This window comes from Salvelinus fontinalis, chromosome 34 (genome assembly GCF_029448725.1).
Source record: "Salvelinus fontinalis isolate EN_2023a chromosome 34, ASM2944872v1, whole genome shotgun sequence".
NCBI lineage: Eukaryota > Metazoa > Chordata > Actinopteri > Salmoniformes > Salmonidae > Salvelinus > Salvelinus fontinalis.
In genome coordinates, this window is record NC_074698.1 from 12013478 (window position 1) to 12025931 (window position 12454).

A 12454-nucleotide genomic window follows, 5' to 3' on the forward strand; every position below is an offset into this window, starting at 1 on the left:
ATTCATTTTCTTACGATCTCATGCTAATCACATTAGCCTATGTTAGATCAACCATCCCGCGGGGGGGACACCCCGTAGAGGTTGAGTAAATATATTTTTAAGTACTACTTAAGTTGTTTTTGGACGATTCTGTACTTTACTATTTATATTTTTGACAACTTTTCTTTCACTACATTCCTAAAAAGAATAATGTACTTTTTACTCCATACATTTTCCCTGACACCCAAAAGTACTCGTTACATTTTGAATGCTTAGTAGGACAGGAAAATGGTCCAATATATGCATTTATCAAGAAAAGATCCCTCTGATCTGGCGGACTCACTAAACACACATACTTAATTTATAAATTATGTCTGAGTGTTGGAGATAGCGCTTGGCTGTCCGTAAATGTAAAAAACAAGAAAATAGTGCCATCTGGTTTGCTTAATATAAGGAATTTGAAATGATGTATACTTTAACTTTTGATACTTAAGTATATTTAAAACCAAATACTACCATAGTACTCTTTTACTGGGTGACTTTCACTTTTACTTGAGTCATTTTCTATTAAGGTGTCTTTACTTTTACTCAAGTATGATAATACGGTACTTTTTCCACCACTGAAAATACTTCATAATTATAAGAGAGGTAGCTATGATCAAGGCAAGCCAAATAATTAGACAGCATAGCCTGAAACTGTCAGGCTGAAATGAGTCCATCAATTCCTGAGATGGGGTTTATCATATATATTGAGAATCCTCATGGTGTGCAATGGAAGTCTCTGTAGCCCATTATTACTAATAATTTAGATAGTCTTTGATTAACATGTAGGCCTACTCATACAGTGATTCTCTCGAGAAAAGAAAAATGGTGTGGAAGCATAGTATTCACATTACCTTTATAAACCACAATAAACCAGACTATTGAAGACCTTGACCTTTTAGTCTACTCCTTTTTTAGAATCTCTGATACCATTATTAAGCACACACAGTAGCCACAGTATTTCTCTTTGCTTATATTATAAAAAATCTTCCTTTATTTGTAATTTTAACACACTTTACAGTACCGAACAGTGAAATAAAATAAAAATATACTGATATATAATTGTATTATATAGCTGTTTGCTTATTAAATGCATTTTATTCACAAAATAACACCTCAGCTCTCTCAGAAGAAAACCTTTCATAAAAATAATATAATAAAAAATAACTTGGACACATTTTACACATTACAGCAATATAATTTACAAATATTACAATCATTTCATGGTGTTTTTTCCATTTATATAATTTTCCTAACTTGTGAACAAGTAACACATGATTTAAAGCCCAGATAATTGTTCTCGGATGGAGTCTAATATGACAAAAGTGAACAAGAAGTGGAGGTGCTCATTTCAAAATGGCTACGCAATGTCTCTCTCAGAACCCTCTTGTTTTTTACCTCTCGCTTCACCCATACACATCTGTCAATTACTCACAATCACTCCTACATGGCATATTGATAATGAATAGTTTTCATTGATTATGACCTGAGCAATATGGAATGGGCAAACATGGAATAGCACAATAGAAAAAAACTAAGGCTTGAAACTAGGTCCAACGGAACCAGTGAGAGACATAACTACCAAATCCTCCAACAAACACATACTGTACCCACATATTACTTTAAAACCACATTGTCTACCCTACAACCTCCCTTAAAATAAAGTTCTGGTACAAAACATTTTACTTTTTCTGATGATTAATCTAATCCTGATTCATCCAATCCATCTAATTAATCAAATAATGAAATTTACACATTTCTCTGTGTGAGAAAAATGATAGCACAAAAGAGAAAGACAGAGGAAAGATGAGGACAGAAAAAGAGAAGGAAAGCGTGATGGTGTGGCCAGTAGTGTTTTACTGATTTAGTTATTTTCTTAAAACTAAACATGGTTAATTATAAATGATAATGACCTGAATACATTTCTAATTTACAATCCAACATTACAAAATATACAAAACAAGCTGTGATAATGCTAATAGTTATATTATCAATATGTCATTATAGTTTCTACACCATCCACCAGAATGATACAAAAATAAAAACTGTACACAAACTGTTCAAAGAAAACACTTGTGGTATTTTCCATGGTTTTCTTTTCAATATTTAAAAAGAATGGCAGCAATTCATCAACAGAATAATTTCTTAATAAGAAATGATCGCTACAGTATTGTGTTAAAATGGCAATCAAATATTTATTTGTTTTTATAGCTCATGACCAAACAAAAAGCCAGATAAACAAAGCCGTATATCTTCAAAGACAGGGGGAAGCTTCATGGGAATCTCCTTCTCCAGGTACTGAGACAGTAACTTGGATTCCCATTCCAACAATTAAAGGCCTGTGCGGTGACACCGCAATGCTGCTCCAGCCAATCACAGAGCTGGACTGGACGGATCTCAGGCCTCTGTTCCATCAGGCACAGGCTGTTCTTTAGACGAGCTACGTTACCGACCAGCAGAAACCAGCTATACTTATGTTGTTGTTTTTTACCCTGTGAACAACTCCAAGTCAAACTGAGACCTATTCAAGCTGTGTGCTGATCAATCCTGTGACTATGACCTCATACAGCCAGGATGGTGATTCTAGTGAGTGATGACACACAACACATGACAAGAGAAAGGTCTCTCTCTCTCTCTCTCTCTCTCTCTCTCTCTCTCTCTCTCTCTCTCTCTCTCTCTCTCTCTCTCTCTCAGTCTCTCTCTCAGTTTCTCTCTCTCAGTCTCTCTCTCTCTCAGTCTCTCTCTCAGTCTCTCTCTCTCTCTCGTTATTTTCAACCAGAAAAAGTATTGTGAGAAAATATACTTACTCGACATCCGGTCTGCAACAGTTAATGTTTACCACTCATTTGACCTGCATTCCCTGGAGCTAAATTGGCCTATTTATTGTGCCCTCGTAACTGACACAACACATTCTTAATATTGCCCATAAAATGTTCCTGTCCATATGCTGATGCTGGGTACATTGTGTATAGACACACAGACACTCACAGATAGAGGCATACAGACATGGTATAAATATACTAGGATATTTTGAATCTATCTTATAAATCTACATAGTGGCAGGTATGTATCCTGCATTTGACATTAAGGCAGAAAAGCTTAAAACGTAACAAGAATGGCTGTGTGTGACTGTCTGAACAGCCTCCTTTCTGGCCAAGCTCGTTGTTTTCGATTCCCTCCAATCCTGAAATCACCCTGACAAAATCCTCTCAGTCTGCCCCGTCAAAGCATCTCTCCCCTCATCAGTTTCCAATCTGTTGCTTTGGTGACAACTGATGCAGTAAGCGAGAAGAGACTGGTGAATAAATACAGTGTGAGTGGGTAAGAGATGGAATGTGAATTTGTGCTGCTGATGATATTATCCTAATCCTTTTAACCTATTTAGCAACAAACAATAATAAATAGAAAACAGGCAGAACATATACTCTAAAGTATCTCATGGCTTATCCTCAGAAAGTAAAAAAAGTCAAATAATTTTCATATGTAAAAACTGGAGAGTCCACAAGCAGCAGGTGTGGTAGTGTAGTGGTAGTGACTGCTCCTTATCTACGAGTTCTGAAACGTCTCATCAACTTGAAAAGCAACAAAGGAAGACTTACAGCTGAAAACCTGTCACCACAGACACGGACTGATCATGTGACACACGCACACACACACGCACGCACGCACGCACGCACGCACACACACACACACACACACACACACACACACACACACACACACACACACACACACACACACACACACACACACACACACACACACACACACACACACACACACACACACTAAATCATGAACAGTTATAATAGATCTTTGAACAAGAGACAATCAAAAATTAAGACAAAAGCAGACACTCCTGTCCCACGATGCATTGCTTCACGACAGCTTCGTGTTTCAGGAGCTGGTGTTTCCAGAAAGGCACACAGCCATCTTGCACCGGTAGCACTTCTTCATAAAGGGAAAATGGGAAAATGGAGGCGGGACCCTCAGGTCCCCTCATCACAGCATCTTCCTTTCTTTATTAAACGTAATCCTCTCTTCTTTTCTCTCGCCACTCCTCCTCTATAGATAGATATCTGTAGTTTTCTTTCCGACAGAAATGGAAAATAAGTCACTCAGAAAAAAACAGAGTTCTTGTTGAATTCTAACAAACATGAACTAGTAATACTGACTGACACTAGTTAATACTCCATATAGAGATGGCTTTTTCCAAAGAGATTCGTTACCAATCAGAGTCCTCTAAACACACACGCACACATAGGCACGCGCAAACACACAAACACACACATTCTCGTGTGCAGACTTCAGAGTTTTTTTCCCCCATGAATCAAAGTGTGTGAGTGAGGTGTGTTTGTGTGTGGAGGTGAGTTTGTGCATGTTTATGTGTGTGTTTCAGTTCCAGTGCTACACTGTCTTCAATGGCCCATTATTAATGCTTCTCTATGTTCCTCTTTGTCCTCATAGCTGTTCCTCATAGCATCAGCTATGAAACACCTCCAGCTCCCACTTCAAATCTACAGTTGCTGTGTAAATAGCTTTTCTTTAAGCAATATTATTTGTGTTCCCTTTTTGAAAAATAGATTTAAAGGTCTATTGTTTATGTAGTCTTATTTGATCTTGGGTTTTGGCCATTGGAAATAAAGGATGGACAACAGGGGCGTGGTGTGTGCATGTGGGGTGTGGCCAGGGAGAGAGGAGCGGGACTCATGTGTCATCAGCTGGTGAGGAGGAGTCTTCCTCCTCGCCGTCCTCCACGGGGCTTGTGTCAGAGTGTATCTCCACTCCTGACTGAGCTTGCTGAATAACTCCCCTCTTCTCCACCTCCTCCTCCATCCCTACTTCCCCTTCCTCCTCGATGATGTCTCCTTCCCTTTCATCCTTTAACACGTCCTCTCCTTCCTCCTCTTCTTTCTTGTCTTCCTCCTCTCCATGACTGCAGTCCAGCACCATGTGATTGGGGGTGGTTTTCCCCTCCTCCTCCTCCTCCTCCTCCTCCTCCTCCTCCTCCTCCTCCTCCTCCTCCTCCTCCTCCTCCTCCTCCTCCTCCTCCTCCTCCTCCTCCTCCTGTCCTCCCTCTGTGTCGTCATCCAAGGTGAGCTTGAACTGGAACTTGTCGATACAGGCGTTGAGCCTCTTGTCTGGGCCGAGGGGGATTGGGGGTGGGGAGATGGGGCTCTGGGGGATGGTGCTCTGGTACCAGTCCCTGTTGTCCTCCAGAGTGTCCAGGATGTCCTGGGCGTCAGGGTGCACCAGGTCCCCCCACGTCTCCCACAGAGGGTGCACGATGTAGTCGATGAAGCCCACCTACAGCACACAACACCAGGAGAATCAAAGACACTAACGAACATCACACTAATAACAAGAACATTACACGGCTAAGGAATTTGTGTAAGCAACATGAGATGAGATTTATAAACATCAATCATTATTAAGAAAGCGTATATAAGTTTCCCAACCTGACTCTTCTCCACAGACGCAGTGTGTTTGTCACACATGGGGCTAATCTCCATGCCTCTCTCCCTCTCCTTGTCCCCCTGTCTAAAGAACTCCTCCATGATGCGCTCAGTCCACTCTCTGTACACGACCAGGGGCTTGGTGGGGTTACTTAGGTCCGCACAGTGCACCATGTTCCTCAGCACCTGCAGACACACACATAAGGTCAGGTCTCACCAGTGCACGGTAGGCGTTGTGAATTTTCTCCAGCTTATGTTTAGAGGTCAGAGGGGAAAGCTCACCTGGATGCGGTCAGTGTAGTGGTCGAGCAGGAGCACTCCTGAACTGGTCACCTTCTTCGTCTCCACCATGGTCTTCAGATCAGCCAGCAAACTCATGTGCTTGGACATATCCGTCGCCAACACCTTGAGAGGTCAATTAAAGGAGGAGGTCAAACAAAAACATAAAAACCATCAGAAAATAACATTTAAATAACTCTTATAAGCCCCGCCCCTTACTGAGCCAGCGGATCAGCCCATTAGTGGGTGAGTGTGAGGGGCAGGAGCCTCACCATATCGATAACGAGCTTGCGCAGGCTCTGTCTCTGCCTCTTGCTGAGGTTCTGGAAGATGTCACAGTTGTCCTCGTGGAGCAGCTTGAAGCCCACGGCCAGGTGGTGGTTCTCCAAGACTGACTCATCGTTGTACATCAGAGCCAGCTCCGAGTCTGGGGGAGAGGACAGACAGAACACACCGGGTCAGTACAGAACACATACTAGGTCAGAGCACCTGTAGACACACCCCACTAGTAACCTTTTCACATTACAGTGCTGACTCTGGCATTTTCTTTTTACGTTATCAGCTGTGCTACACTGACTAGTGAGCTGAGCTCAACTGAGATGTGGTTCAGGGAACCTTATTCAGTTATAATGCAGTGTACTGTACAGCCTCCTGTCTCCTCCTTTCTCCATTGTAAGGACTCACTGGTGTTGATGAGGAACTGGTTGGACACGCCAGGATGATCCACATCATGGATGGCAGCAGCAAATAACGCAGCCAGGATCTCCAGATCAGTGAACACAGCCTGACAGAGAGAGAGACAGAACACAGTGTAACCGATCACGTTTTAGAACAGCCTACAGGACATGAATGTGCGATGGCAGTTAGAGTGCAGCTGTGTGCTTCAAGTTAGTTGTTCTTAGACGTAGCCTCAGTGTGGGGTGAAATTTGGTTCTTACGTCCAGAGCCGGTGTGGACAGCAGGACGTGGGTGGACTGTGTGACGTCAGCGGCGTGGAGGCTGTTGTGGTAGGCCACGTTGGCATGGTAGTGGTCCTCCAGGGTCATAACGTAGGTCACAAACGTGTCGACAGGGATTCGAAACGTCTTCAACAGATCCCTCTCCTACAGGGAAGGAAAACAGTGTCACACAAACACTCCTATACACGTATTCGAACAGCAAAGTCTACATTAAGTCTATATGACCACTCTTACGGAAAATCTAATGGATAAAACCACTGCTTTTCACTCACCTGGAAGATGGCAAACATGATACAGCTGAGAGGCCTATTATTGGAGAACTCAGCCAGACGAAAGATATTAAGGCCCCACTTATTCAAGTCATCCAGCTCCTGGTCAACAGACATCAGAAACAGAATCACCTTTATTTGCCAAGTAAATTTACACATACCCAGAATTTGACTTGACATATGACTCCATTTAATCCCTCCAGAGACTAATACAGATCAATAAATCAAAGCAATTCATTTTTGTCCACTCTAATGGAGATTGATTTTTTGGGCCGTATCGCTGAGGCCATACATGCCACTGTGTTAAATCCTGTTGTACCTTTGAGAGGACATTCTGGGGTATTCAATGATATCATGTGGGGGGTGTGACTTTGTACTTTCTCATCCTGTTTTTAAAAAATGGCTGCCATCTCAATTTAGCATATTTTATTTAAAAAAGAAAGTACATGTATGTAATTGGGTAATCATCATTTTTGTGAGTTTGATATTCAAATTGTTTCCAGTAAGTAAATACAGTACATGACCAAAAGTATGTGGACACCTGCTCTTGTCGAACGTCTCATTCCAAACTCATGTGCATTAATATGGAGTTGGTCCCCCCTTTGCTGCTATAACAGCCTCCACTATTCTAGGAAGGCTTTCTACTAGCAGTTGGAACATTGCTGTGGGAACTTGCTTCCATTCAGCCACAAGAGCATTATTGAGGTCGGGCACTGATGTTGGGCGATTACGCCTGGCTTGCAGTCGGCGTTCCAATTCATCCCAAAGGTGTTCACTAGGGTTGATGTCAGGGCTTTGTGCAGGCCAGTCAAGTTCTTCCATACCATTCTCAACAAACCATTCCGGTATGGACCTCGCTTTGTGCACGGAGGCATTGTCATGCTGAAACAGGAAAGGGCCTTCCCCAAACTTTTGCCACAAAGTTGGAAGCACAGAATCATCTTGAATGTCATTGTATGCTGTAGTGTTTAGCCTGAACCAAGAAAAACAGCTCCAGACCATCATTATTCCTCCAGCAAACTTTACAGTTGACACTATGCATTGGGGCAGTTAGCGTTCTCCTGACAGCCGTCAAACCCAGGTTTGTCCATCAGACTGCCAGATAATGAAGCGTAAATCTCACCAATGGTGGCGTGCTTTCCACCATTCCAGCCGACTCTTGGCATTGTGCATGGCGATCTTATGCTTTTGTGCATCCGCTCGGCCATGGAAACTCATTTCATGGGTTTCCAGACTAAGAGTTATTGTGCTGACGTTGCTTCCAGAGGAAGTTTGGAACTCAGTAGTGTGTTGCAACCGAGGACAGACGATTTTTACACGCTACGTGCTTCAGTACTCAGCAGTCCCGTTCTTTGAGCTTGTGTGGCCTACCACTTTGTGGCTGAGCTGTTGTTGCTCCTAGACATTTCCACTTCACAATAACAGCACTTTCAGTTGACCGGGGCAGCTCTAGCAGGGCAGAAATTTGACGAACTGACTTGTTGGAAAGGTGGCATCCAATGACGGTGCCACGTTGAAAGTCACTGAGCTCTTCAGTAAGGCAATTCTACTGCCAATGTTTGTCTACGGCGATTACATGGCTGTGTGCTCGATTTTACACACCTGTCAGCAATGGGTGTGGCTGAAATAGCCAAATCCACTAATTTGAAGGAGTGTCTACATACTTTTGTATGTATAGTGTATCTGTGGAAAAGTTTGGTGAGTTTTCAGAGCAGTGTAATATATTTTACTCACATTAAATAAGAGCTAAATAAGAGCTTGTGTATAAATATCCTGTGTTTTTCACCTGCTGTACACATATTTACTGTAATGTAAAATTTTACAAATATAATATTCACCTCATCATAATATCCACTACAGTGCACATACAATAAAATAAATGTTGTAGAATGTTTGTTTCACTCCCAAAAAATAAATAATTCAAAAAGCTTTTTTTGGCTGGTTCTCAGCAGGATATGTCGTTTTAAATCATCTTCGAAGTGACCGAGTGTTCATGTGTGAGTATGTGTAAGGGTCCACAGATCCCAGATCCAGTACAGGTATACAGTACCCTGGCCAGTGCGTCCTCCTGTTCCGTCTTGACTCCGAAGCGGGGCATGGTGGTGTTGATGGACAGGCTGGAGCTGTGTGTCAGCTTCTTCACTCCACTGATATGACACATGGGCTTGTCCCGCTCCCGCTCCCGCAGGGTCGGAGACGGGATCTCTACCTCATTCTGCTTATCTGGAGGAGACATGGAGGTCAGAGGTTAATTACAATACTTTTGAATGCTTGTTATAAGCATGCATTTATAACTTATTATTATAAAGGCTATAGTGTGCTATATCTCTATAGTATGCATCATTACAGGGCTCACTTGTAAAGAGACCTGGGTCTAAATGACTGCCTGCACTGTAAACCCCAAGGCCTTTTTAACTCAAATACTTCTAGTAAGTTGAACTCAAAGTCATTATTACATCAAATGTTTATGTGGTACTGACTCAAAACGAAAACTCAATTTTCTAAAGTTATGACAACAAATTTTTAAAAATCCCAGCATGCTCTACTGCAGGTTGATTTTTGGGAATTGTTTTTAATATCTGTGTTTTTGCATGTACATTGAGTGATTGATTGATTCATCTTATGTAAAACACAGTTAAATAACATACATTTTTCTAAACTAATCCAATAAATTCATTTGATTTTTTGCACCCGTTACAGAAATGGTTGTTCCAATTTAAATGGCTTAGGTAGTCTCCTCATACGGTTCCTTACCCTGGCAGTCATTATGAAAGCAGGTTGTGAGTGAATACACAGTTCTACTGTTGGATAGCCTAACTCTGGATGGATTCCAATAGGAATTACACTTTGCAAGCCAGCATAAAGTGACTTGCAGGTAGGGTTGCAGAAGTCTGGTATATTTCCCAGGTTTTCCAGAAATCTGGGTTAGAAGATTGCTGGAAATCCTTCAACCTAGATTTTTTTGAAAATCTGGAAATTTTGGGAAAGTTCCCTGAGTTTTGCCGCCTTATTTGTAGGCCTGATGTAGCCTGTCAACCATGAGTGTCAGGCCACTGTATTAGAGTAAATCTAGGCCTCAAATTAAGGCCTTATGAGATATATACAGTCATGTGTGACGATTCCACAATTCACTCAAAAAGGCAAGGTACACTGGGAAATTATATTGGAGGCGTGGTTTAGAGGGGGCATTACTCTGATACAACTCAAATCAGGACCCCTACAAGCACACAGTAACTTGATCAGTTTGATTAATAACTACAAAATCACTTTAAGTAACTGTACTCAGATATATTAAGTTTAACGCGTTTCCTCAAACGTTTTGAGTAATGACAGCATATTGGGGTCAATAGTGTGGATAAATGTTATATAACAATAAATGCATTATACTGGTCAGTATTAACTAAAATATAACCCTCTTTCTAAATGGCAGCCGTATAGTGCACTACTTTTGACCAGAGCCACATACATAGGGCTCTGGTTAGTTTTCTAGAGGATAGAGGACTGAGGTGTATAAGAGATAGAAGACAGACAGAGACCCAGTCAGGAGTGCAGGTGAAAGGGGAGGTGTGTGACTCACCCAGGAAGGTAGTGGAGATGTATTCAGACACCTGGTTCCCTGAACGACTCATCTCTGACAGGTGAGATAGCTCCCGGTTCAACATCCTCTTAAACTGGGGGAGTAAACAGAGAGAGAGATGGAGAGAGGGATAGAGAGAGGAAGAAAGAGATGGAGAGAGGCAGAGCATGATATTATTACCAAGAACAGGAGAAGACAGAAGTTAGAGGTATTGCTTGAATAGTGTCCCTGAAATAATGTTAAAACTGGATTTCATACCATGCCAAAAATAGCACATCATACTCCATAAGAAAGGAAATCTGTACAAACCCCTTTTTAGCAAAATACATCGAACACATTGTTTTGAAAAACAAAACAATGGGCAGCAGGTAGCCTGGTGGTTAGAGCAAAGATATTTATAACTAACCCAAGATAGTTCATCTGTGTCATTTTCAATGGGAGCAGATGAAGCATAGCGGGCAGAACAAGCACGAGCTAACAACATCCCATTGGCCCGTTCTAGCATGTCCTTGTGCAATAACTCAATTCGCCCTTGCACTCCTTGTGAATGTCATTTTTTTAGAAACTTTGTCAAAGGATCATGTCTACAAACTTAGAGCACAGATTGTAGTTTTGGGAACAGAAAACTGTAGTGAGATCAGGCTTTGATGAGACTGGGCTTCGAGAAGAAAATCTGCATAATATCGGCCCAGTTCCAACTCGTGCCATACTCTCCCATTCTGACGGCCGCCGAGCTTCCTCTCCTCACCATATATTGGTGGGGAGTGGAAATTCCAACCAGAGGCTTCAGATTTATACATCTGGTGAAACATCTGACTCTATCTGTGGTTAGAGCATTGGGACAGTAACCGGAAGGTATCTAGTTTGTATCCCCGAGCCGACAAGATTAAAAATCGATCGTTGTACCCTTGAGCAAGGCACTTAACCCTAATTGCTCCCTGGGTGTCTCAGGCGGAGTTGGGAAATACAAAACAAACATTTCCAATTCACACATGCGCATTCAAGTTTTTATTTCAATCAATTTGGCACATTGTTTCAGGTATAAGTCGTTTCTTTTCAAAACTCTAAGTACAAACCTCTAACCTGATAACACTTGTAATGCCACCTATCTTATGTTCAGAACTTTTCATTGTGCATTCATTGGAGTTGAACACATCTTTCACCCTTGAGTCACTCATGCAAAATCTGTTCTCCGTGAAATAGCATGAGAACATTTAGTTTAGTCATCAATACATCAGGCTCACCATAAAGTCATTTAAACTACCATTTTTAACTAACTAACTAAGATACTTTATTTTTGAAGCGCTTTTTGAAGTGCTGAATAAAAATAATAGTAATTGTATTGTTAACAAATCATATCAAAAGTACAGTGGATATTGCATTTTGAAAAGCAGATACTTGGGTTGAATACACTTCCAAATTGAAGGAGTGATTTGGTGCAGTGAACAAGTGACTGTGAATTTGTTTGTTGTACTACTCAGTCAATTGAAGATGTACTTAGAGTTTAGATTTTTGTGCTTAGACTGTTGAAAATGTACCACATACTTGTGAACATTGCACCAACGTGATTGACAAAAACTGTAATACGCACTTGAGTATGTGTGAAACAGAACAAATTATTATTATTAATATGAACCACCATACCTCATTCAGGATACAGGTCATACAACTAAACAAAAACGAATACTGTACATCGGCTCTAACCTCAATCAAAAATGTCAACAATGTAGCAAAATATGAATTGTGTTTGATACTGATGTATCACACATCTACAGTAAAATAGTGAAATACAATTCCTAAAGAACACATGGGTTTACTATACAACATTCATGACCTTGTCAACAGACAACCACTGCAGGAGCCTGGCAAAGCAACAGCATGTTGGAGCAATGG

The 12454-nt window shown here is 41.4% G+C and overlaps 1 protein-coding gene across 3 annotated transcripts in view; it reads right to left on the bottom strand.

Annotated features, from left to right (window-relative positions):
• Positions 1 to 981: 981 nt before the first annotated feature.
• The window catches only part of LOC129833133 (cAMP-specific 3',5'-cyclic phosphodiesterase 4C-like), a 66137-nt gene continuing 54664 nt past the window's right edge, over positions 982 to 12454 (bottom strand). For all 3 annotated transcript variants that reach the window (XM_055897456.1, XM_055897458.1, XM_055897457.1), the window contains 9 exons: positions 10562 to 10655; positions 9035 to 9207; positions 6988 to 7086; positions 6695 to 6859; positions 6441 to 6540; positions 6029 to 6183; positions 5760 to 5882; positions 5481 to 5663; positions 982 to 5328 (listed from right to left, as the gene is read on the bottom strand). In XM_055897456.1, the coding sequence (XP_055753431.1) occupies positions 4729 to 5328; positions 5481 to 5663; positions 5760 to 5882; positions 6029 to 6183; positions 6441 to 6540; positions 6695 to 6859; positions 6988 to 7086; positions 9035 to 9207; positions 10562 to 10655 (1692 nt within the window). In that variant the 3' untranslated portion in view covers positions 982 to 4728. The remainder of the gene's footprint in view (positions 5329 to 5480; positions 5664 to 5759; positions 5883 to 6028; positions 6184 to 6440; positions 6541 to 6694; positions 6860 to 6987; positions 7087 to 9034; positions 9208 to 10561; positions 10656 to 12454) is intronic.